The sequence below is a fragment of the Carcharhinus amblyrhynchos genome, chromosome 7, assembly GCF_965287045.1.
Source record: "Carcharhinus amblyrhynchos chromosome 7, sCarAmb.v2.hapA, whole genome shotgun sequence".
Lineage (NCBI taxonomy): Eukaryota > Metazoa > Chordata > Chondrichthyes > Carcharhiniformes > Carcharhinidae > Carcharhinus > Carcharhinus amblyrhynchos.
This window is the reverse complement of record NC_137330.1, coordinates 57,308,112-57,335,743: the sequence shown is the minus strand read 5'-3', so window position 1 is coordinate 57,335,743 and position 27,632 is coordinate 57,308,112. Positions and strand designations below refer to the sequence as shown.

The following is a 27,632-nucleotide window of genomic DNA, read 5'->3' as shown; positions in this document are numbered from 1 at the left end:
AGTGCTTTGACATTTCCACACCATGTCGCATGTTTCAGTAATATGAAAAATATCAAACATTTTCTAAACCTTGAGTGTTCTTAAAATTGGTCGACACATCTATAGAATATTTAATTCTGCAGTTTTATGATGCATTGTGCTGTAAAATGTAGTTTTTATTCACTGCTCAATAATGAATTACATGTTGAAAGAATGGGTGGAATTTCCAGCATTAATGTTGTCATATTTAAGTTGTAGTGAACAAAGTTTGTATAAAATTATGGAGTGGAAATATTCAAATTTGGATGCTGTTTACACTATTCAACGAATGTGAAAATTTGAATAGTGCTCCAATTTCCTCTATTACCATATTGTGTCTATATTTCATATAAGCATAATAAATGTAGGCAGGTAAGTATTTTGTTTTCCCTCAAGAATAACAGAAGGGTGGAGCGATGTGTAGTTCCTTAAAGTCTAAAGGGAGAAAAGATAGAGTATGTCTCAGTCTATAACTCAAATATGGTCATGTTTACTAATTTGGGAGTTGCTAGCAGAAGAATGCAGTTGATTGAGTAGTACTTACCTTTATTTAAAAAAAGTACTCCATTTGTAAAGTTACAGAGCCAGTATTCAGAAAAGACCAGGCAAACCCAAATCCATTCTTTGCTTGCTCCAAAAGCAAATTCCAATTGAATCCAATTCATGTTCCCCACAAGAGAGACAAACAGGGTCAAAGCTAAGATAAGGCATTGCTCCCCATCTTGGGCTTGATCTGATGCTTGATCTTGGCCAAAAGACTGAGAAGGTCAAGTGGCACTTGCCTTCTACAATTCCTTATGCTTTTGACAGTTGCTTCAGAAAGAATGGGTGGGTAGGATCTAAATTGACACATTAAGTAAGTGGCACTGTGATGATTCGATCTAACCAGATTCTTGTTCAACCCTGTTGAAGATGTTCCAATTTATCTAGGTGGAGTCATCTGCAATTTCAAATCTAGACTAGTTAATAATCTGGGAATCCTGTAACGTATTTGAATATAGCTTCTCAAGCAATGAAGTTGAGATAAAGAAATGGCAGAAGAAGTGTTCCCATGCAAATGAACGTGCCTCATCTTGAGGAAAAGTATGCATTCTGGCTACTAAAGCTAACCATGGTGTGAGGATGTCGATTGGAAACCAATAATGCGATTGCCTGGAAAGTGTATGTTTGCAAGCTGTGTTCAAAATTTAGTGAAACATAAGGAAGCCAAACTATTATTCCTTGATGATGATAGAGTTTTGCATTTCAACACCATTCAATTTTGTACATAATGCAAACAGGGCAGACATGAGTTAATGGGGGTTAGGTGCTGTACTTCTCTATAAATACAATTGGAAATCAGTAGTGAACACAACCACGTACCAAGGTCAAGTACGGAAGGAAATGCTAACTATGACATTTGCTTGGGAGCTTGCATTGTAGAACTTAAGCTGATGATTAAAATTAGACCAGTCAACATGTAGTTGTAGAGCTGATGCAAGACAAAAGATGTATTGTTGTGTGCTTTAGAACAAGTGAAGGTTATGTAGAAAGAATGACTTTCACCTGAATCAGAAAGAGGGTGCACATTTTTGCAGAGTAGGTAAAGAGAGCATTGAGGAAAAATTCAAATTAATGTGACAGGGGAAGGATTGGCTTGGCTTGGAATAGTTGAAGTAGAGCCGGGTGCATTACGCTGTAAAGAAAAGAAAACCTAATGGAAACAAATAGAGAAAGATTTAGTAGAGAAAAAATGGAAAGTGTTGAAGTTGAGAAACATGGAAACGCTGTGATACCAGTGGCAAAGACATCAAAAGTTAAATAAGAAAACCAAGGAAAAGATTTCAAATAAGTAGAGCTGAGAGGTTGTGTGTAACATATATAAATGACCAAAGGATTCAAAACAAAGGGGTAGACTAGTAATTATTACCAGAGATGTGGCTTGAGTATTAGACAGACAATTCAGTATTGCTGCTTATGTTTTTTTAGGAATGATGGAATGTAAAGGATTCCATTGCAATGTCAGAAGTGCAAGCATTGATGTGTTGGGCTAAATGGTTCCTTTTGCGCTACAAATGTTTTATCTTCTAAAGGCATCAAGCAATGATTGTCCATTGCTAATATAAAGTTTATTGCTACAATTTAAAAAATATGCACTACATATGACAATTATTCTTGGAATATATTATGTAATTCATTGCATGTCACATGTCCCCAATAAAGATTGTCAGTAGTGATGAGGTAACAGTGGATGTACAGTTTGTTAGCATCGGCACTGATACTGGAACACATACTTGAATAACTTAGGCAGGAGGTTTTTAAGGACAAAGATTTGCAGCTTCTCCAAGAGGCTGTACAAGATGGATGACCAGATGTGCCTCAGATAAGTTGTAGGTTATTGGAATTAATGATAACTCACAGTGATCACAGATTTTGTTTTCAGAGACCACATTGTTGTAATTACTCAGAGCTGAACTAGAGAAGCTTAATAGAAAGTTCACACGGAATATCTGATTGCTATGAAGTGCAAACAGCCTGTGATGTTACGAATTGACCGAGACCAAACCAAAATATGCCTTCTGGTGATAGTTTGTACTTCATATTTTACTTTTCTGCATAAGCAACAGGAATGGATCTCAACTTGTAATCAGTTACCACAACGTCAAGATTAAAAGGTTGATTTTTTTCAGAAATAATTAAAATTAAACAAAAAAAATCCTTTGAGAAATGCCAGAAAAAGTGTTCATTATGGCTATTAAATCAATTCCCTGGAAATCAGAACAGAGCTTCAGTGATAATGAGCCCTAAGATGCCATGTAATTTCATTAGATTATGGATGAGTGGAACTTTTTCCTTACCTTAAATCAAACTGTCTTGTTGAAAATTGTACCCACATCTTAAAATATGATTAGGGATACTAGTGACCAGCGTTACACTTCGCATATGTTTGTGTGAGCCAATGTTAACAATATTGCACTTTCTCTGTTTTGCATCATTACACAAATATAAATTGTATTTATTTGAACTATTTGACTATGATCATACTACTTGCGTTGCTCAATTTGTCTTACTGTGGAACAAAGCAACTTACAATTCATGCTATAAACTTCGTCTCACCTAGTGTTAACTTTTGGAGAGATTGAAGGATAATGCAAGAGATCTGGTCCAGGTCTTTGACAAATTTTATTATTACACTCCTTGCCCTATTAGAATTGAAGTAATGCTGTCAGCTCTGGCTTAACATATTCCAAGAGATGTTGGCAGATGTGACGTTATGAAAATTCAGTGGTGTGGTACGAATGGGTTCTAAAGGAACATGTGAGAGGAAAGCAAACCAACCTTGAGGCAAACAACATAAATTTTCAGCAAGGGTGAATAATGATTAAAGTTTAGAAGGAAACAAAGTTTTATTCACTCTTAAGTTTTTTTTCCCTCTCTCCACATCTGTGTTTTGAATGAAATGAAGTGATTAGAATGCCTGCTCGCACCCATCACACTCAGACTTAAGCTTGATGCTTGCCCCCAAACTGTCAATGAAATTCAACCCCACCAATCCCATTGCACTTTTCCAGCATCCCAGCCAGTTGTAGTCCTCCTGGCTTTTCTTTTGATTTAAAGCTTGTATTTGATTGGGCAGCATTGCGCTGGATATGATGTCATCATGTGACAATGTCTCATGTTTTTTAAATGTTATTATTTATTCTTGGGACATGGGCATCGCTGGCTGGCCAGCATTTATTACCCATCCCTAGTTGCCCTCAGAGAGCAGTTGAGAGTCAACCATGTTGCCATGGCTCTGGAGTCAGACATAAGCCAGACCAGGTAAGGATGGCAGATTTCCTTCAATAAAGGACATTGGTGAATCTGATGGTTTTTTTCTGGCAATTAACAATGGTTTCATTGTCTCAATAGATTCTTAATTCCAGATTTTTTTTATTAAGTTCAAATTCCACCATCTGCCATGTGGGATTCGAACTTGAGTCCCCAGAACATTAGCTGAGTTTATGGATTAATAGTCCAGCAAAAATGCCACTAGGCCACCATCTCTCCACATAATACTGGAATCTGTTGTTTTTTTCCCGCCCCCCTTTTTGGTGATTGGATGATGATGAATCATGGGATTGATTTATTTAAATGTCCCAGAATGTTTTCTTTAGCTACTGGGAGATTGTTTCTGATTCTGATAGATTCCCAGGAGCGTTGGAGTACAAGAAGACATTCATTAGAACAGGAAATGCTAACAGGTCACCTAATAGAAGTAGTTTAAACCTTTGTTTTAACAAAGTCAGGAAAACCAGTTGCCACCAGCTGGTGGGTCAGTAAGTGGATAGTGTACATTTATTTAAAAGAAGGAATGGAATGGTTAAGACTTACTTTTAATACACCCCAGAAACAGTGGTGAAAGTACATTCCATAAGAGTTTTAAAGCAAATTAAATAAATATTTGAAAAGGAAGATGCAGAGAAATAGCTGCAGAATGGAATTAAGCAAACGTCTCTTTTAGAGTTAACACCGGTACAGTGAGCCGGATGGCTGGTTTATGTCCTGTATGATTCCATCATTCTATGTTTTAACATTGTAAATACTAAATATCTTCTGAAGATTGCAATTGTTGAAAAGTTGTTGAATTCTAGCCAATACAAATAATGAAGCAGGCGACAGCTTGGGAATGTGACAATCTGTATTAAAATGTTTTTCTGTAACAAAATAAATTGGTGCTGGGTGCAAATGCCAGAAATCACAGACCTGAATTACTTGAATTGTTCAAACCTTCAGTTTAAGCCTGATGTTTCCAGTGGCCTAAAATAATCATTGATGTAAAGGAAGTAGCTGTGGCTTATTAACATGTTGGGTTCCTTCCTCTTTCTCAGCATCTGCTGTGATGATATAGAGCTCACTGTGTGAGAAATAAATTAGCAGACAGTCTATGGAAAAGATGTGAAAAAAGCACATTAAGATAGAAACTGACCATAAGCTTTTTTGGAGATACGGCAACACGATAGAAGTGCGCCATCAGCTGTTCTATTTTAGTGGCGATTTGGGCGTTCTCCGTATTCCAACAAGCTGCTGCATTAAAACAGCTTGCTGTACCTGATTTTCATATTCACCAAAAAATTTGAACATCGCTGGGATAATAAACTGAATCCAGTGCAGAAAACATGTTTTAAAGGTGTTGGTTTTACAACAGGTGTGTAAACTGCTTGAAGGCTTATCCAAACAGTACTGAGCTCGTTTGGATATTAGCTGTTTGTTAACCAGGTGCCAGTACTGAGTCTTTTAACCACTGAATCATAGAAGCCCTACAGTGCAGAAAGAGACTATCCAACCCATCGGATCTTCACCAACTCTTTGAAAGAGCATCCCACCAAGGCCTTCCCCTCCACCCTATCTCTATAACCCTGCGCTTTTACCATGGCTAATCCACCTAACTTGCACATCTTTGGACTGTAGAAGGAAACCGGAGCACCCAGAAGAAACCATCACAGATTCGGTGAGAATGTGTAACTCCAAACAGACAACCATACAAGGCCAGAATCAAACTTGGGTTCCTGGTGCTGTGTGGCAGCAGTGCTAATAAGAACATAAGAAATAGGAGCAGGAGTAGGCCATCTAGCCCCTCGAGCCTGCCCCACCATTCAATAAGATCATGGCTGATCTGTCGTGTCTCAGTTCCACATTCCCGCCCTCTCCCCATAACCCTTAATCCCCTTGCCTATCAAAAACCTATCAACCCGTGTCTTAAATATATTTAGCGAGGCAGCCTCCACCACTTCAACAGGCAGAGAATTCCAGAGATTCACCACCCTTTGAGTGAAGAAGTTCCTCCTCACCTCCATTCTAAACCGCCCCCCCTTTATCTTGAGGCTGTGCCCTCTAGTCCTACTGTCCTTCCTGAGCGGGAAGAGCCTCTCCACCTCTATCCTATCCATCCCATTCATCATCTTATACGTCTCAGTGAGATCTCCCCTCATTCTTCTAAACTCTAACGAGTACAAGCATGATTTATTCAGCCTCTCCTCATAGTTCAACCCCCTCAACTCCAGTATCAGCCTAGTAAACCTCCTCTGCACTCCCTCCAAGGCCAAAATATCCTTGCGTAAGTGCGGTGACCAAAACTGCACACAGTACTCCAGCTGCGGCCTCACTAGTGCCCTATACAGCTGCAACAAGACCTCCCTACTTTTATATTCAATCCCCCTCGCTATGAAGGCCGGCATCCCATTTGCCTTCCTGACCACCTGCTGCACCTGCAGGCTGGGTTTTTGCAACTCATGCACAAGGACCCCGAGGTCCCTCTGCACCGTTGTATGCTGCAGTTTTTCGCCATGTAAGTAATAGTCCTTCCTACCATTATTCCTACCAAAGTGGACAACTTCACATTTGTCAACATTAAATTCCATTTGCCAGTTCCTGGCCCATTTGCCCAGCCTATCTAGATCCTTCTGCAGACTCTCCACACCCTCCGCACAATTTGTCGTTCCACCAATCTTGGTGTCATCAGCAAATTTCGACACCCTACACTCGGTTCCCTCCTCCAGATCATCTATATAAATGGTAAATAGCTGCGGCCCCAGTACCGACCCCTGGGGCACTCCACTAGTCACCAACCGCCAATCCGAATAGCATCCATTGACCCCCACTCTCTGCCTCCTATTTGACAGCCAATCCCCTATCCACGCCAACACCCTACCCCCAACTCCATGCCCCCTGACCTTCTGTAATAACCTCTTGTGAGGCGCCTTATCAAACGCCTTCTGAAAATCAAGAAACACCACATCTACCGGCTCTCTTCTATCCACTGCCCTAGACACATCCTCATAGAACTCCAATAAATTCGTCAGACACGACTACCCCTTAACGAAACCGTGCTGCGTCTGCTGTATCAAACAATTCTCCTCAAGATGCCTCGCTATTTTCTCCTTGATCACAGATTCTGACGTTTTACCTACAACAGACGTTAAACTAACCGGCCTATAATTCCCTGCCTTTTGCCTGCCACCCTCAACGGCGTAACATTAGCTGTTTTCCAATCTTCCGGCACTTCTCCGGAATCCAGCGACGTTTGGAAAATAATCACCAAGGCATCCACTATCACCTCCGCCATTTCTTTCAGAACCCTTGGATGCATTCCATCTGGTCCTGGGGACTTGTCCACAATCAGTGGACCATCAGCTAACCATCATGCCGCCCCAAATTAATAAAATTAGAGTTATTATTTGTAGTATTATTATGACGATGGAATGATCACTGTAGTAGTAAATCATTTACTTCCAACCAGTAAGATTTGAATTCAAATCCAAAGCATAATTGTCAACTGTTCACACTAGTAGTAGCAATCATATGAAAACCTAATGGTTGGACAGCAACAGCACGTCTTGTTTCCAAAAGAACTGCGAAACTACACTCATCAGTGATGCAGGAGGTCATGGTTTTGGTTGTCCCACATTTATGTGGTAGAAGATGGGAGATCTTGTAATGGAAAAATATTAATTGAAATCCCTTATTCCTAAATTTATAATTTGAATATATTTCCCAGCTGGACACGTTTATTCAAACACCAATCTGCAATGCTACTCAACATCCATTAATTAATATATGAACAAAGTAGTGTCTTAGCAATATATTGTGTAATGCTTTTGATTCCCCACAAACAATAATGGACATTCTTTTTCAGAAACAATATATTTTCAGATCATACAGAAGTGGCAGGGAAGGCAGGTTGTAAGAAGGATATAATTAGCTATAGAGAAATATTGACAGGTTAAAATGAGTGGGCAGAAGATTGGCAAATGGATTTCAATATGGGAAAATGAGATTGTTCATTTTGGAAGAAAGAATAAGAAGGCAGATTATTACTTAAATAGGGAGAGACTGCAGGAAGCTGTAGCATGAAGGGATTTGGGGACCTTGTTCATGAAACCCAGGAAGTTAGCATTTTGATGCAAAAGGTAACATGGAAGGCAAATAGAATGCTGGCTTTTATTTCAAGGGGACAGGAATATAAAAATAAACAAGGTACTAGTGAGACCACATTTAGAATACTGTGTACAGTTTTGGTTTCCTTATTTAAGGAAAGATATTGGAGGCTGTAAAGGTTTACAAGATGATCCTGGGATGGAGGAACTGTCATGTGAGGAAAGAACTCCCTGTATTCCCTGGAATTCTGAAGAGAGAGATGATATGATTGAGAGATACAAGATTTTTAGAGGGTGAGACAGGGCAAATTTTGAGAGGATTTTTCATTCCTGGGAGAGTGTAGGACCAAAGGGCATAGTTGCAGAATAAGGGAATGCCCATTTAAGATGGATTTGAGGAAGAGGAAAGAATCTTTGGAATTCTTTACCCCAGGAAGCTGTGGTGTCCTTGAACATTTTCAAGTCTGAAATCAATAGGTTTTTAATCAGGAGGGGAACTATGGATTATGGGGAGGTAAAGCAGGAATGATCAGCCATGATCTTCTTAAATGGCGAGGGAGTCTTGATGGACTGAATGCTTACCCCTATTTCTATTTCTTATGGTCTTGCGTGTATATATAACTTTCTTTTATTCATTTATGCAATATGGGCATCACTGGCTAGGCCAGCATTTATTGCTCATCCCTAATTGCCCTTAACAGTGGTTAGCATTGCTACCTCACAACATCAGGGACCCGGGTTCAGTTCCAGCCTTGGGTGAGTGTATGGAATTTCCACGTCCTCCCTGTGTCTACATGGGTTTCGCCAGGGTGCTCTGGTTTCCTCCCACAGTCAAAAGATGCGCAGTTTGGGTGGATTGATCATGTTAAATCTTGGTGTTCCAAGCTATATAGGTTCGGGGAATTAGCGGGATGAATACATAGGGTTACAAGGTTAGCCCTTGAAGTCGGTGCAGACTCGATGGGCTGAAGCACCTCCGTCCGCAATAGGAATTTTATGATTCAGAAGGTGGTGGCGAGCTGCGTTCTTGAACTGCTGCAGACACTGGAGTTGTGGTGCTGTTACAGAGGGAATTCCAGGTTTATGACCTACCAACAATGAAGGAAAGCAATATATTTCAGAATGATGAGCAATTTGGAGGGAAAGGTCCAGGTGGTTTTCTCCGGTATCTGCTGCTCATGTTCTGTATTCAATTATTTCTAACAATTCATGGAATTTTAAATCTGTCCTTTGTGTTCCAGGTATGCTTTCGGGGATGCGCGCCGAACTCTCCCAGAAACTGCTGTGTTGGTTGAAGATATTGTGCATTCGCAATTGATTAACATGGTAAGGCTTACTAAAGAACCCAGCATTGAGACTTGGTTTACCGTTCATTTGAAAGATGCAATGAAGCAAGCCCTTTTGGTGCATTCAACTTTGCGTTGGAGTCATGTTTCCTCCACTTAGTGAATTTTATAGAAAAACAACGCAAGAAATAAGTGAGGTCAGTGCAGTGAATGCAATATGCAGGAATTTCACAAGGCCTTTGATAAGGTGTCACAGAAAAGACACATAACAGAGGTCAAGGAGTATGGAGCCAAGGGCTGTTAGTAGCAGTAAGAATTGAAGAATGGCTACTAAACCGAGAAAAAAGCGTATGAATTACGCAAAATTTCTCAGATTGGTGTAGTGTCCCACAAGGACCTGTTCTGGGACCACTGCTGTGTATTATATATATAACTCAAGCATTCAGGAGTGATATCAGATCAGGATATAAAATGTAGAGCATTCCTTAAGAACGCAAAAAACATTTATTAAAGCATGGAAACAAAATATTAAAGGATAATTTTAACCTTGAGACTTCAATGTATGTGGGATAAAAAATGTTATTTTTACTGTGTAGCAATCTATAGTTATGCAGAATAAAATATGTTACTGTTTTCAGCAGAAATGCGGCTGTGGTTCCATTTACTAGGCTCAGATGTGCACCATAGCTTCTCTCCTTGTCTAAAATATATGGTCTGAATTTTTGGTCAGCTTGGCTCATTTTGTAACACTTTCAGAAAGCTGTGAATTCGACCTCCACACTAGGTCTCAAGCGGACAATGTAGGTTAGCACTTGAATGTAATTATAAGGGAATTGTCAATTTCCTAATCCACAGACCACAGTCAGTAAGGATAGGCAACAACACCACCTCTATGATCATCCTCAACATAAGACTGTGTCCTCAGCCCCTTACTACTTATGACTGTGTGGCCAAATTCCTCTCCAACTCAATTTTCAAGTTTGTTGATGACACCATCGTAGAGCGTCGGATCTCAAACAATGACGAGACAGAGTACAGAAAAGAGATAGAGAATCTGGTAAACTGGTGCAATGACAGTAATCTCTCCCTCAACGTCAACAAAACAAAGGAGATAGTTATCGACTTCAGGATGTGTAGTGGAGGACCTGCCCCTGTCCGCATCAATAGGGACAAAGTAGAAATGAACGAGAGCTTCAATGTTTTAGGTGTCCAGATCACCAACAATCTGTTCTAGCCCCTCCATGCCGACGCTATAGTTAAGAAAGCCCACTAACTTTTACCAATGTACCATAGAAAGCATTCTTTTTGGTTGTATCACTGCTTGGTATGGCTCCTGATCTACCCAAGACTGCAAGATACTACAAAAGGTCGTGAACTAAGCTAGTCCATCACTCAAACAAGCCTCACACCCATTGACACTGTCTATACATCCCGCTACCTCAGAAAAGCAGCCAGCATAACCAAGGACCCCACGCACCCCATGCATACTCTTTGTCACCTTCCTCTGTCGAGAAAAAGTCTCAACTGACTCAAGAACAGCTTCTTCCGCGCTGCCATCAGACTTTTGAATGGACCTATCTCGCATTAAGTTGATCTTTCTCTACATCCTAGTTATGACTGTAACCCTCATGACTATGACTAACATTCTGCACTCTCGTTTCCTTCTCTATGAACGGTATGTTTTGTCTGTATAACGCACAATAAAGAATACTTTTCACTGTATACTAATACATGTGACAACAAATCAAATCAAAAGGAGTGCTGGAACACCAGAGATACCATTTTTCAGATAAGGTGTTAAATAACAGCATGGTAGATGTAAAATAAAAATAATTCTCTGGCTCTATTGAAAGAACTCCCAGCCACCTGACGAAGGGACAGCCTGTCCTGAAAGCTTGCAGCTTTTGCTACAAATAAACCTGTTTGGAGGATTTCTTTTTATTGAAATGAGACAGGGATGGTCTTCCAACATTTATCCTTCAATCAATGTTCTAATGACAATTTTATCTCATTGTTGTTTGAGCCACATTGTTGCAGCCATCCATAAAACATCCATAACACCAGTGGCTACCCTTGATAAAATAATTTATCAGCATTGGAACATTCCAGGGAGCTGAATTTTATTATATAAATGCAAGTCTTTGCATTTATATGAAGCCATTTGTTAAGAAATTTAGTGAAATGTGTTTTGTTTTTGAGTCAAAATTCTCTAGTTTTACAGCTGAGCTACATCGCCTGAGTTGGTAAGCTGATAAGGACCAGAATTCTCTGGCTATTCACGCCAGTGGGATTCTCCAGTCCTGCCAGCAGCGCATCCCTGTCTGCAGGTTTTGTGACGGTGTGGGATGACATCAGTGGTAAATCTCATTGACATCAGTGGGACCAGAGAATCCCACCACTAGTGAACGATGTGCTGCTTTCCACCATCCGGAAACACACAGCTGGAAAATCTCTCCCAACATCTTTCTGAAGTGCTTTATCTATAGATGCCATTAGATAATGCCTCAAGCTGGATTCTCACCGTCTTATTAATTTAAATACTTGGCAAAAAATTGTGATTATCTTCAAGGACTTGCAATATTATTTTTGTTTGAGTTGATTATATTTTAATAATTTCTATTTTATTTGCACACAATTCTGATGTGTAATATAGTTCTTTGAGGATGATAAATGACCTTTGTTGAACTTCCTATAGCCAGTGGGTGAAGAAGGAGATCAGAAGTTTAGCTTTACTCAGTTTTTGATTTATTCACAAAATGACACTTTTTGATGTATAACTCTAACTCCACACTTCACCACCAGTGACAATTAATGTCTCTTTATATCCTTCTGAGTAAAATCAAATAAACTAATAATTAAATTTAAATACCCCAAAGTCATGGTGGAATTTGAAGTCAGGCTGACAGACTATTAGTTCAGTAATGGAGCCACTGTTTACCATACCTGTATGGGGCAAAGGATTAAGCAGGAGACCATGTCTGCTCAGGGTGTTCATGGAGCAACGGTCCTCATTCAGTGTCACTGAGGAACAGTTTGTCACCTACACTTGATAAAGGAATTTGAGTGAAATCTGTTACCAGCTGCAGCCACAATCACAACCTCAGAGCATGTGTAAGGATTGAAATCCCAGTGACTATGAATACTACTGTGCACGGATGTCTTTGCATTAGGCTTGCTGTAGTCCGAAGCTATTTTAACACGCTGCAGTTTGCCATCCGCCATTGCTTGAGAGATGCTGCTGAAGCGTTTTATTCAAAGCGAGTTGGTAATATTTCATGCTGTCTTGTTTGAGAGCAGCAGGTGGAATGAAAAGGAAGCTTTGTGAGGCTTGCAGGCATCCCCATGAAGCCATTGACTTTAATTGTGTCAGTTTCTGAGTGTCACATGCCAATTCTGAGCTCTTCCACGCAGTGTGCAGCTGGTATGCAACCTTAGGCAGCGGGTCATGCAGGCCAATGGCTGGTATCATGGAAGTAGACATGATGCCTTTATTCTCTGGCAGTCCACTGTGTCACCTGCATTTGAGCAACCACGACAACGTGGAGTGTGACCACTGGGTAATGAGGACTTTACACTGACACCATGCCAATCACTCTAATGTGCAACACGTGCATGCCTGGACAACGTGCATACAATAAAAGCCATGCTGTCCCATGAAATATGATAGAGCAGATCACTGATATTTTGAAATGTTGCCTCCATTGCCTTGAGTGTAGTGTAAGGGTTTGGCACATAAGGGGTTACTGAGTACAGTACCAACCACACAGTGATGTAAAAGAACACATGACCTGCACCTATGGGCTAGTATGATGTTACACAGAGCTGAGTCCAAGCTTGGAGACAGCTCCCAGCTTAGATCATTACTCTATGTTTATAGCATCGAGTAGTTAATAAGTACTTGCTGTTGAACTACTTAAGACCATGAATATCTTAATAAGACTTTTATAACTACACTCAACATCTTGCAGCATTAAGTATTTTTTGTTGTCCTAAGGTGACTGATTTGAAAGAAAATGCTTTTAATATCTGTCAATGTACTCGAGAGTGTTAGGAGGAGGAGTAAAGCATGGTGACTAGCTGACATTATAACCTTTGACTTTGTGGCTTAAGACAGTTATTATTGAAGATGTGAATGTGCCTGTAAAGACTCATTATTCTAACCTGGGAGAAATCAAATGTGACCCAAGTAATGCCTTAACTAACTCATGCATTTGTCTTGTGGTTTTCAACTAGCAAATAAAAGTTTTCCTTTTATTCCCCTTCAAGTGTTTGCTTTACTGAGGTTATCAAATTATATTTTAGTTTTATCTGATCCAACTGATGCTTCCCTTCTTTGGGAGGCACCTCTCCCACAGGCGACCACCTCCCTCACCATCAACCTGTACATGCCACCACCTCCCCCACACCACCAACCTCCCCCACACCACCAACCTCCCCCACACCACCAACCTCCCCCACACCACCAACCTCCCCCACACCACCAACCTCCCCCACACCACCAACCTCCCCCACACCACCAACCTCCCCCACACCATCACTCCCTTGCTAGGCCTCCTCACTCATCCGAGCAGTCTTTCTCATAATTTCCTCCCTTGTCTCACTCTCATACCCTAACACTTGTGACACCCTCTCTTGATGCCTCCATTGCGCCATCTTCCCCCATGCCGACCGCCTGTCCCCAAACTGACCCCCTCTCCCCCGCGCCGACCCCCTCCCCAGCGCCAACCCCCCCTTCCCCCATGCATGACCCCCTCATGCCCTGTGCTGACACCCTCTCCCACACGCTGATCCCTCCATGCCAACCCCCCCCTGTCCCCCGCGCCACCAGCTACCCTTCCCCATACCGCCAACCCCCCTCCTCAGGCTCCCACTGTTGCTTATTTGTCTGTCAGCACTGTTCACTGTCCCTCACATCTCTCTTTGTAAAAAAAAACCCTCCAACCCCCTATGTGTTTTGCTCCTTTGTCTCACACGCTTGTCCTGCTGAGAATCAGTAAACTGGTTGTAAAAAGGTCCATCCATCTTCACAATTCAGACTCTCAGCATCATCGCAGTGGAATGAAGCAACAGTCGCTATTTCCTTTCCTCTCAAGTCATCTAAAATTGTATTATTTAAAGAACATGTACCACACCCTGGCATTCACTGCATGATGTCTGCAGCATTATGAAATCTTTGTAGATGCTGTATTGTTCCAAGTGACCTTATTTAATTTAGTGACTGAATGCTTGCTGTGACTGCTTACTATTGGGATGTCACCAGTGTTCATAATTTCTGTCTTTGACTTTGTGTGTGATTTGCTGTCAAGTGCCGCCAGTTCGTTTTTTTTTTGGCGCACCCATGAAATCATAGATCATTTATGATAGGGCTTTATACTGAAGTACATCTTCAGTCTTTATTTATTTGTGTAAATTCGTAATCCTGGTCATGAATTTTCCTGAAACTGTGATATGCCTGTTTCTTGTCCCCATCGTATTTGTTTGCTTTCTCTGCCCTTAGTCATCCCCTTGCTATTCCTTCATGTTTGTTTTCCATCCCACCAGTACTTTTGCAGCTTGATTGTTTATTGTCAGTTTGTCTTGGCAGTGGATCACAGAAAGTAAAACTTCTCAGGCTGGCCACTGATGCCAAGCTGAGTTCTTTCTCATTTCCTTCTGCCACCAAAATGGTCAGTCCAAAATATGTGGAACGTTACATCACACGTCAGCGAGATAAGGAGCTAATTGTCTGTGGAAGGCCTGTAGTTGGGCATGACAACTCATTTTGTCTAGTTTGGTGGCTACTTTGTTGCACTTTCATGTTAAGATGATTTGAAACCAACATCAGTAAATTTTCAGTCCTTAAGGATTCATATGTAATGCAAAACATGTAGAAAGTCACAATACATGGAACATGGTTTGGAGGCAACAGATAAGAGAGTTCCACACCAATTTGTTCTGAGCCCGAATGGAAGAAGATGATGGTTTTATGTTGTCAAAGAACATCAAGAATTGTGGATCAAACTGCAGAGAAAATTGATAGCATTCAAAATGGATCTAAAAAAAATTTAAAAATGAGCTAAGAGATGACAGGGAATTTAATGTGGATAAGTAGAATGTGAAGAATATTGGTGTGCAACAAATTTGGAATGAATATGTGGGTGAGGATCTGTTAGCAGAGTTTTTAGTTTACAGTTAGATTCAGGTCATTATTGATAAAGATAATGAAGAATTGGGGTACAATTTTAAAGGAATTAGGTTGTGCCAAAATGTGAATCATGTAACATATTGGTAAGTCCAATATTAACATTATTTATAATTCAGAATACCAGGAAAAGTTCATAAAGTGAACTCTGACATCCAAATGCCAGTAATGGACAGGAATTCTTAAAATTAAACCAGTGTTTATTACAGAATAGGCCACTGAGAAGAGATGTAATCTGGATGTGCAATGCAGCAAGGAAAAAAATAATTTGGTTAAAAGCTGTTAGTTTTTACGATCTCAAGTAGAGGTCAAATACTCAATTGCAACCAGTGAACAGGTTTTTGCAGTATACTTTCACTTGCTAATCAATGCTGCATGAACCTTTTTGGCTTTGGAAAGATGCCAGATAAATAGCTAAGAGTGAGATCAGTGAGGGTGAGTACAGACACCCAGATATTTAATTACTGAATGCAATCCAGTGGTTACAATCCTGTTGTGAATTTGAACTGACAGTCCTTCGAATGAACTGTGTCTTAAATCAGTTTGAAAAGTGTCAATGGTATATTAATTTAGAGAGTACCTTGCATGATGGGTGATTTATTTGCTTCAGCAGAATAATTAAATTTGGGAGTGTCCATTGGGCTCAAATGGTATAGGTTCTGTTCCATGTGTACTCTTAACCATGTAACAGCTTTGAAATTCTAAGTGTAAGATCCACTTCATTACCACCTTGATGAACCCTGAAGTAACTTAATAAAGTATGTTTAAAAATGTATTTAATTTTTTGTTTGATGTGCTGTTCTAAATTTCACCAGCAGATGTTACTGCTGAAAAATGCACAGTGCACTTGTTCCAAAATCCTCAAGTATACGGCAACTGAGAAAATACAAGCTTTTTGGTAAAATTTACGCATAATTTATATTATAAGCAACAGATGTGCTTGTGTGGATTGGGAAGGGATACATTTCATTAAGTAAAACTATGGTTGTGATTAGGAATTTGGATGTATAGCTATTGAAATTAAAAGACAGTATCCAGAAACGCAAGACTACCTAACTGTTTGCTTAACTCGTTTTAAGAGTTCCAGCCCAGGGAAATGTTTCAGATGGGATACAGAATGAATTTATAATTAAGTAATTTATGATTTTGTTGAAAATAATCTGTGTAAGAAGAGGGCCATTAAATCTTTTAAAAAAATAAAACTAATATTTGAGAACGTGTTCCCAGTTTTCAATTGTCAGACTATTTATTTGACTTTTTTTTAATCTATCCTTGCTGGTGGTTGTAGAGTCCTTGTCATGGAGTTACAAATAAGAATTTACTTCTGAGTTACCAAAGATAAGCCAAGCTAATATTTCCATATATAGGAAGGAAAGCACAAGATTGATATGACAGTTTTAGGGAGGGTGCAGAAATGTTTACCAGATTTGTTCCAAGGATAAGGACATTAGTTTTGTGAATAGAAGAAATTGTGGTTGTTTCCTTTGGTGAAAAGAAGGTGGAGAGGAGATTTGATGGAGGTGTTCAAAAACATGAGTTTTGACAAAGTAGAGAGAAGTGCAGAGAAAATTGATAGCATTCAAAATGGATCTAAAAAAAATTTTAAAATGAGCAAAGAGATGAAGGGAATTTAATGTGGATAAGTAGAATGTGAAGAATATTGGTGTGCAACAAATTTGGAATGTGTATGTGGATGAGGATCTGTTAGCAGAGTTTTAGTTTACAGTTAGATTCAGGTCATTATTGATAAAGATAATGAAGAATTGGGGTACAATTTTAAAGGAATTAGGTTGTGCCAAAATGTGAATCGTGTAACCTATTGGTAAGTCCACACTTGAAATGTTAACATTATTTATAATTCAGAATACCAGGAAAAGATCATAAAGTGAACTCTGACTTCCAAATGCCAGTAATGGACAGGAATTCTTAAAATTAAACCAGTGTTTATTACAGAACAGGCCACTGAGAAGAGATGTAATCTGGATGTGCAGATTCTACAGTGGAAGGGTGGAGAACTAGAGGACGCAGTTTTGAGGCCAAAGGCAACGTGAAGAAAAACCTCTTTACCAGAGAGAGGTTGTATATGAGAGAGCACTGCCTGAAAGGCTGGTGAAGGCAGATTCAAAGAAGGCTTTTAAACGGGGATTAGTTAATCACCTGAAGGGGCTATCAGTTAGTTAATTTGTTCCATTAATGTACACAAAAAGAGTATAAAGAAAGACTTAGGGCACACTGGGTGTTGGTTAGGTAAGAGGCAGACATATATAATGTTGCATTCTGTAAATGAATCGAGTACTAAGTAAAAAGATTGCTGTCTAGCCTCCTACTTCAGCATCTGGCCTCAGAATGTATTAACAGTGTGAGGTCACTGTACTTCTGCTGGCACTGTATCCAGATTCTTGGGGCCAGACGACTGTCATTGACCTCTGTGGTTCTTTACTCCCATTCCCCTCTAAGTGCTCATCAGCCGGGTCTATGGAAAGTTCAGCTTTCTTCTCCTTTCCACCTTCGTCATCAAGGCTTCCAACGCTGCATCTGAAAACCTGAGAATTCTTTCTCTTGCAATCTGCTCCATTGCTCTGAGTTCTTTGAATGTCTGCTCAGCCAATTTCAGCGCTTAACACAGTGAGAATGCTCCTCCTGTTTAAGAGGTTTAAGAAATGCAGACGGGCTTTCATTGATGCTTTCCTTGCACTAACCCAGTTCCCCTCTTGAGCATGCAGCTACACAGCAGCAAGTTGAATGCTGAGCTGCATGTCGTGGTCATGGAGATAAACAGATAGCACAAAGTGTTTGTGCTTGTCTGTGTCACTTCTGTCAGGGAAGGGATAATTAGGTATTGTAATAATTAGGCATTGGTCTGCTAATGGACTTTATTCATATTTTAGCTCCTAGAATTGAATTAATTATTTCATCTACTTTTTTGAATTGGGAAGAGTTTCGGTGCACTTATTTCAAATGAAGAAAGGACAGAAATATTTTGTGTGGTGTTAAGTAGACTTGGGGGTAATCTGCAATAGATCATTTTGTGCAAGTTTGACTATTTATTTGCAGAATGAGTGTTTTCCTGTGTAGTGAGGCTTTAGTTAAAAATACAAAGGGCACAAGACCTTACCAGCTGCTCACAGTACTCTCTCGCTGCAGCGACGTCAGAGGATTTGCTTGGTGGGCCTGCTTGTCAGCTAGGAAATTATTGTAACATAAGGATTAGTAAAGCTGTCAAAATTAACATCAAGAAGCACTATCCAGTCTGACGTGGTTAAAGGTTAATCTGTGTGTACAATCTCTGTAGCAAGACCCTCTTCTCGAGATCCTTACAGACTTTTGCAGGGCAGTGAAACAGAAAGTACACTGATTAGCTTGAAATTGGAGACGGATTATTTATTGTAATCACCCCACTGCACAGTGTTTCTTTTACAGTGGGTGGGATATTTGCAGAGTGACCAATTTGGAAAAAAAACACAGACTCTTCAGCAGGAAGGGTGGGGTTTGCTTGCTAATGAGGCAGGAGGACCCTGGGGGAGAGGTGCTGATTGGACACCATGACGGGGGAAAGGACATTGAGAATGGAGGACTGAGATGAGAGGTGGGGAGGGCTGAGGGGATCAGGGAACCAAATGAGCTGCTCAAACAAAAAGTCTTTCACAACATTCCACATATAAAATACTTACAACCTGCCACCTCAACCCCATTAACACTGTGTATGCCACTCTGCCAAAGCTCAGTGTTGCACCACAAGTACTCCACGCAGCTCCCCAAAAAACAAGCACATATGTACCTCTGCTGAAATTGCCTCCCCCAACAGACATACTCATAAGCCCCTTTCCTCAAATTCCCATTTACTTAGCAGCTGCTTTCCCCAACACCTTTTTCACCTGCTCAATTAGCAGCCTTCTTCCCAAGTCAGCTTTGCCCACATTCATTCAGAATCCTCTCTCCCCAACTTCCCCTTCTCCATTCACTCAAAAGCCCTTCCTGCCATCCCCCCCCCCCTCACTCAGCATGGAGGAGGAAAGAGTTATCCGGTTCATTCTGAGGGAGTTTTTTGAGGATAGATAAAGGAGAACCAATGGATTTGACACTTGTGGATTTTCAAAAGGCTTTTGATAATATCCCACACAGGATGTTAGTGAACAAAATTAAAGCATGTGGGATTGGAGGATAATGTACTAGTTTGGATTAAGAATTGGTTAACATACAGGGAGTAGGAATAAATGGATCATTCTCAGAATGGCAGGCTGTTACTAATCATGTACCACAAGAATCATTGCTGGGGCCACTGCTGTTTGCAGTCTATATAAATGATTTGGATCTGGGGACCAAATAGCCTCCATAAAAAGCATTTTTCTGGTTGTATCACAGCTTGGTATAGCTCCTGCACTGCCCAAGACTGCAAGAAACTACAAAAGGTCCTGAATGTAGCCCAGTCCCTCATGCAAACCAGCCTCCCACTCATTGACTCTTTCGACACTCCCTGCTGCCTTGGAAAAGCAGCCAACATGGTTAAGAACCCCATGCACTCTGGACATTCTCTCTTCCACCTTCTTCCATTGGGGAAAGAAATGCAAGTCTGAGGTCACATGCCGACCAACTCAAGACAGCTTCTTCCCTGCCACCATCAGACTTTTGAATGGGCCTATCTCACATTAAGTTGATCTTTACACCCTAGCTATGACTGTAACACTACATTCTGCACTCTGTCCTTTACTTCTCTATGAACAGTACGTTTTGTATAGCATGTAAGAAACAATGCTTTTCATTGTACACTAATACATGTGACAATAAATCAAATCAAATGAATTGTATCATTTCCATAATTTCTGATTGAAAAACGCAAGGTGGAAATGTTAAATTGTGAGGAGGGTAAGAAGAGCCCTCAGGATAGGTTAACTGAATGGGCAAGGACATAGTTAATGGAATACTGTGAATAAGTGTGAAGTTATCTGCTTTGGAAGAAAAAAACACCAAGATTTCTTCAGTGGTGAGAGATTGGGAAGTGTTGGTGCCCAAAGGGACCTGGGTTTCCTTATTCATTAGTCACTAAATGCTAGCATGCAGATACAACATTCAATAAGGAAGGCAAATGGTATATTGGCCTTCATCACAAGGAGATTTAAGTGCAGAAGTAGCAGTGTCTTGCTGCGATTAGTGACACTGCATCTTGAGTATTGTGCACAGTTCTGGTCTCCTTATCTATGGAAAGATATACTTGCCAAAACGGTAGAGAAATGGAGGTTCACCAATTCTGGAGATGGCTGGATTGCCTTATGAGAAGGGATTGAGGAAACTGGGCCTCTGTTCCCTAGAGTTTCACAGATTGAGAGGTGATCTCATTGAAACTTACAAAGTTCTTACATGACGGATGTATATAAATAGGATGTTTCCCCTGGCTGCTGAATCTACAACCAGGAGACATAATCTCAAAATAAGGGTCAAGCCATTTAAGACTGAGATGAGGAGGAATTTCTTCATTCAGATGGGGTGAATCTTTGGAATTCTTCCCCAGAGGGATGTGAAAGCTCTATCATTGGATAGAGATTGATTCAAGATAGAGATTGATAGATATCTGGAGAATAATAACATCAAAGGATATGGAGATAGTGCAGGTAAATGGCATTGAGGTAGGTCAGCTAGGATTAATTGAATGATGAAGGATGAGGCTCAACTGGCTGAATAGCCTGCTCCTGTTCCTATGTTCATGCTTGTTTCCTCCAAGATTATTTCCATTATTTTGTCAACTGAGAATAGGTGCTTTTTAGAATACCTGGCTACAATTTTTGTGACTCCAATTTCAGTCTACTAGTTTAGATTTCCAGCTCTTTGTTGGCCAAATTATGAATTCAAATTTAATCAAAACTAATAAGAAATTGGGGACAGAATTGTCCTACTGGTCTCTGCCGACTTTCTGCTGGCATTCTCAACGAGACCTTGGAGTCCTTGTGCATCAGTCGCTGAAAGTAAGCATGCTGGTACAGCAGGCAGTGAAGAAGGTAAATGATATGTTGGCCTTCGTATTGATAGGATTTGAGTATAGGGATAGGGATGTTTTACTGCAATTTGAGAGGGCATTGCTGAGGCCACACTTGGAGTATTGTGTGCAGTTTTGCATCCTTATCTGAGGAAAGATGTCCTTGCTATAGAGGGAATACAGCAAAGATTTACCACACTGATTCCTGGGATGGCGGGTCTGTCATATGGGGAGAGACTAAGTTGGTTAGGTTTATATTTACTGGAGTTTAAAAGAACGAAAGGGGATCTCGTAGAAATTTATGTAATTTGAACAGGGTTAGACAGGGTGGATTCAGAAAGAAAGCTCCCGATTGTGAGGGAGTTCAGAATTAGAGGTCATAGTTTGAGGATAAGGGGTAAACGTTTCAGAACTGAGGTGAGGAGAAATTTCTTCACCCAGAGGATGGTGAAAATGTGGCATTCACCACCACAGAATGTAGTTGAGGTCAAAATGTTGTCTGATTTCAAGAAGAAATTGGATATAGCTCATGAGGCTAAAGGGACATGGAGCAAGGGACGGGGGAGCGGGGCAGGGGGGATCAGGGTATTGAATTTGATGATTAGCCATGATCAAAATGAATGGCAAAGCAGGCTCAAAGGGCCAAATGGCCTATTCCTGCTTCTAGTTTCTATGTTTCCCCTGACACTATAAGTAGTTCTGTCTATATCTCCCTCACTCCCTGTATAGAAATATTTTCATCACCTCACCTGTGCTACTTCAAACGTCGAAATTTTCCATCCCTGGCACCTATATGAACATGATGTGGAGATGCAAGCGTTGGACTGGGGTAAACACAGTAAGAAGTCTCACAACACTAGGTTAAAGTACAACAGGTTTATTTGGCAGTAAATGCCACTAGCTTTCGGAGCGCTGCTCCTTCGTCAGGTGAGTGGGGAGTTTGTGATCAGAAATTAATTTCACAATGATATTTTACAGAAACTTCTATTACAGAAAGCATCCTGGGAGACTTATCAGAATATACCTAGCCCCAAGCCTACCTTCCCAATGTCTTTAATCCTAAACTGAAGGTTGCAAACTGATACCTACATATCATTTTTTTCTTCAGTCGTACCTTCATGTGAATTATTAATGTTTGATCCAACCATTTTTCTTCACTTATACAAAGAATAAAAGCTTTGTAAAGTTTTAGAAGTGGCGTATCTTCATTTTATGCCAGAAACAAAAACTAGGGAGTGCCGACCTTATGAATAGAGAACATAACCACAATTAGAAACATTGCCGGAGATGGTCAGTTTTGTAATGTAATGACCATGTAAACTGTCTTTTACTCACTGAGAGTTTCTGCATTTGTACCAAGTACATCCTCAAGCTCCTCTGTGAATCCAGCATTAATGGGCATTCTGATGTGCAGTTAGTCTGATATGTAGTTTTTAATTGCGCGGCATGTTGGAATAGGAGTTAGCACTGCTGCCTCATAGTGCCAGGAAGCCAAGTTCAACTCCGGCTTGGTCACTGTCTGTGTGGAGTCTGCATGTTTGGCCCTGTCTGCTTGGGTTTCAGTCCAACCGATTTATTTGATAATAGACTCACAAGCTTTTGGGTTAGTCCCTTTGTCAGGTGAATGGAGAGTTCTGGCCTCAGACAGAGCATATAAAGCACAGACAGTTTAGAGATTACTGATTAGAATGCGAATCCTTACACCTAACCTGCTGTTCAAGACCTGAAGTGGCTGACAATGTGAGTGGAAGGAGCACTGATCACAGGTTAAAGAAATGTGTATTGTCTCCAGACAGTACAGTAAGTGAGGTTTTGCAAACCCAGGCAAGTCACGGGGGTTACAGGTAGTGCGACATGAACCCAAGATCCCTGTTGAGACCGTCCTCGTGCGTGCGGAACTTGGCTATCAGTCTCTGTTCAGCGACTCTGCGCTGTCGTGTGTCGTGAAGGCCGCCTTGGAGAATGCTTACCCGAAGGTCAGAGGCTGAATGCCCGTGACCACTGAAGTGTTCGCCAACCCCTTCCTGTTGGCGAAGGGATAGCGAAGAGACTGATAGCCAAGTTCCGCACACATGAGGACGGTCTCAACAGGGATCTTGGGTTCATGTCGCACTATCTGTAACCCCCGTGACTTGCCTGGGTTTGCAAAACCTCACTTTACTGTACTGTCTGGAGACAATACACATCTCTTTAACCTGTGATCAGTGCTCCTTCCACTCACATTGTCAGCCACTTCAGGTCTTGAACAGCAGGTTAGGTGTAAGGATTCACATTCTAATCAGTAATCTCTAAACTGTCTGTGCTTTATATGCTCTGTCTGAGGCCAGAACTCTCCATTCACCTGACAAAGGGACTAACCCCGAAAGCTTGTGAGTCTATTATCAAATAAATCGGTTGGACTAAAACCTGGTGTTGTCAGACTTTTTACTGTGTTTACGCCAATCCAACGCCGGCATACCCACATCATGCTTGGGTTTCCCCAGGAGCTCTGGTTTCCTCCCACAGTCTGAAAGACGTGTTGGTTAGGTGCATTGGCCATGCTAAATTCTCCCTCAGTGTATCCGAACAAGCGCTGTGGTGTGGCAGCTTGGGGATTTTCACAGTAACTTCATTGCAGTGTTAACATAAGCCTACTTGTGACAGTAATAAATAAACTTAAGATTTAATTTTGAATGACTAACAGACTCTGCACAAACAATGATCCAAATTGGGAATCGAACCTGGGTCTCTGGCACTGTGAGACAGCTGTGCGAGCCACTTTTCCACCTAACAAAAATTATTTTTGTGGTAAAATGATTTGAATTGAACATCAAAAATAGTAAAAGTAGGAATTTATCACCATAGAAAATGAATTATTAGATAATTTGAAGCAATATTAATTCAAAATAAACTTCGTTCTCCATATGTGTCGACACGTACTAGGAGATTACTAAATCTGTTTGTGTGGAGAGATCTTTTGGATATTGTTTTTGAATGCTCCTGAGTCTGTCTGGATTAGGGCTGTTAAGAAATAGGAGTTTGAGGAGGCCATTTGGCCCTTCGAGCCTGATCTACCATTTAACAAAACCATCTCATTTGAAAGGAAGAAGAGTGGGTCTAAAATTGGTATTTTAAACTTAAGTAAGAGCTACTATGTACGCATGAAAGCTGAGCTTGGTGAAATAAACTGCGATACTAGGCTAAGGATAGATTAATAGAGAAGCAGTGGTCGATATTTAAGAGATATTTCAGAATACTCAGAACAAGTATATCCTTACCGTAATCAAAAATTCTTAAAGGGAAGAGCCACCGTCCATGGTTAACCAAAGAAGGAAATCATCAAATTGAAGAAAAAATATATAACTGCACAAATGGCAGGTCATATCATTGGTCAGAAAATAAAGAACAGCAGACAACAACTAAAAGCTTAATTGGGAGAAAGAAATCTAGCTAGGATTATAAAAGTAAATAGCGAAAATTTATTTAAACAGGAAAAGAGTAGATAATTGTTAGTCCTCTAGAAAGTGAGAATGGGGAGTTAATAGTAGGCAATAAGGAAATGGTGGATGAAGTGTACAGATATTTTGCTTCTGTATTTATTATGGAGGATAGAATAAATATTCTGGTAATACTAGAAATCAGGAGGTGGAAGGGAGAGAGGAACTCTGTGAAATTACAATCATGAGAGATACGGTATTGAGCAAACTGATAAGGCTGCGCCTGACAAGTCTCCGGATCCTGATGCACTTCATTCTTGTGTTATGGTTGAGGTCAGAAAATCCAACATGTCTTTTGTCTGCCAGGATCATTCTATCTTTATAGCAAGAGAATTGAACGTGAAAGGATGCTATGCTTCAGTTATACAGGGCATTGTTGAGACTGTGTCTCAAATACTGTGTGAAGCTTTGGTCTCCTTGTTTAAGAGGACGTGGAAAGATATGTTCTCTGCAGGATGGTGCAACTTCGGAAGGATCTGCCTCAGAAGGCGGTGGAAGCAGCATCACTGAATATTTTAAAGGAAGAGGTTATTGGGAGTAGATCAGGAATGTAGAGCTCAACATAATCAGATCAGCCATGATCTTATTGAATAATGGAGCCGGCTCAAGCGGTCGAATGGCCTAGTTCGCCTATTCTGTATGTTCGTATTGCTGATGTTCTCCCTTGATTTCATCCTCTGACTCTATCCCCTAAGACATCTCTTTTGAATATACTCAATGGTTGAACAATCATAGCTGTCTGAGCTAGGGATCCCAAAGATTCACAACATTTTGAGAGAATTTCTTTCATCTCAGTCCTGAATGACTAGCCATGTATTTGGTGAACTCAGGCAGCAGCCTCAGTTTCAGATGTTTCCCCAAACTTAGCTGTCAATTCCTTGAACAAACTTTTACTTTAGGGCTGCTGATGTTGTGCTGTTAGTGAGGGCAAGCATCTGCGTCTTGGGTCCTATAGAATTAAAGGATAAAGAATGAGTAGAACTAAGGCAAGGGGAGAGGCCAAGACAAAGAGAAAGAAAATCAGTAGGAGTGAATGGGAAAGAACAATTTGGCAAAGTATCAAGTTATCCAAGGAAAAATAAATAAAGCAGAATTTTTTTTTGAATGGTGAGAGACTGGGAAATATTTGCATACATACGGACCAAGTGTCCTTGTTCTTTTTTTAAAAGGCACACTTTTTAGGAGAGATTTCTATTTTCTCAAGTTATGGTTGCGATCTTTTATTATTTTGACAGATCTCTTTTTTCAGGAAGTTTTGACACGTATTAGTGAGGAAAATTAAACTCATAAGGAAGAGCAAGCTTTCTATTCTATCATGTTAGGTTATAAATATTTGGTTAAAATATTTGGTTACGGTTAGAAATATGAGTCATTCATGTTGGAACTGAGACAAACAAATTGGAATATTTTCGTAATGGAGCAAGTTGTGAAAAAACAGGAATTTAGGTTTCCCTGCACGTAAGACTAAAAGCTAGTGCAAAGGTTAAAAAAAAGTAATGGAATTCTGGTCTTTATCTCAAGTGATTGAATTATAAAAATGAGGAAGTAATGCTTCAGTTGTACAGAGTCTTGATCAGACACTACCTGGAACACTGCAGTCAAAGAACAAAGAAAATTACAGCACAGGAACAGGCCCTTCGGCTCTCCAAGCCTGCACCAACCATACTGCCTGACTGAACTAAAACCCCCTACTCTCCCAGGGACCATATCTCTCTATTCCCATCTTATTCATGCATTTGTCCAGATGCCCCTTGAAAGTCACTATCATATCCGCTTCCACTACCTCCCCAGCAGCGAGTTCCAGGCACCCACCACCCTTTGTGTAAAAAAAAACTTGCCTCGCACATTTCCTTTAAACCTTGCCCCTCACACCTTAAACTTATGTCCCGAGTAATTGACTCTTCCACCCTGGGGAAAAAGCTTCTGACTATCCACTCTCTCCATGCCCCTCGTAATCTTGTAGACTTCTATCAGGTCGTTCCCTCAACATTCATCATTCAGTGAGAACAAACTAAATTTCTCCAACCTTCGCTCATTGCTAATGCCCCCCATACCAAGCAACATCCTGGTAAATCTTCACTGTACCCTCAATTGTGGGCATCAGTCCCATGAGAAAGATATTGGCCTTAAAATGTGTACAGCATAGATTAACCAGAATGTTAAAGTGGTTTGCAAGAAAAGTTTGAATAAAGTTGCCTTACAATTTTTATTAATTTGAAAGATTGAGGGGTGCCCTAATTGAGATGTTCAAAATGGGACTCTTTCGGGTAGATACGGATAAACTGTTTCCTCTGCTGGAGGATTTCAGAACTAGAAGTCATAATCTAAAAATTAGAGCTAAGCCATTTAGGAATGAAACCAGGAAGTACTTGCTCACACAAAGGATAGTAGAAATCTGGAACAATCCTCTCTCAAAGTGCTGAGAACACCAGAGAGCAATTGAAATCTTTGAAGCTGAGATGTTACATTTTTATTGGTGAAAGTATCCTGAGATATAAAGCAAAGATTGGTACATGGAAGTTGCGATGCAGATTAGCTTTGATCTAATTGAATGACAAAATAAGCTCAAGAGGCGCTGGATGGTTCACTCCAGTTCTATATTTAAGAAACAGAACCAATACCCTTCTCTAGTAATGAATATTTCCATTTATTTAGATTTTTATTCTTGTAAATCAGTTTGGCCAGAGCCAAATTTGCACCTTGCCATGCAGCAAAAAAACTATTTACTTCATAGTGCATGGTCAAAGTTGAATCCAGGTGCTCCAGATGTGGTCAAACCAAGGCCAGGTACAATTTTATATCTTTTGA

The 27,632-nt window shown here is 40.4% G+C and overlaps 1 protein-coding gene across 6 annotated transcripts in view; it reads left to right on the top strand.

The window, feature by feature from the left end:
• supt3h (SPT3 homolog, SAGA and STAGA complex component) overlaps nt 1–27,632 on the top strand; it is a 430,545-nt gene that overhangs the window by 223,664 nt on the left and 179,249 nt on the right. For all 6 annotated transcript variants that reach the window (XM_080192373.1, XM_080192377.1, XM_080192374.1 and 3 more), the window contains one exon: nt 9,155–9,239. In XM_080192373.1, coding sequence (XP_080048499.1) covers nt 9,155–9,239 — 85 coding nt within the window. The remainder of the gene's footprint in view (nt 1–9,154; nt 9,240–27,632) is intronic.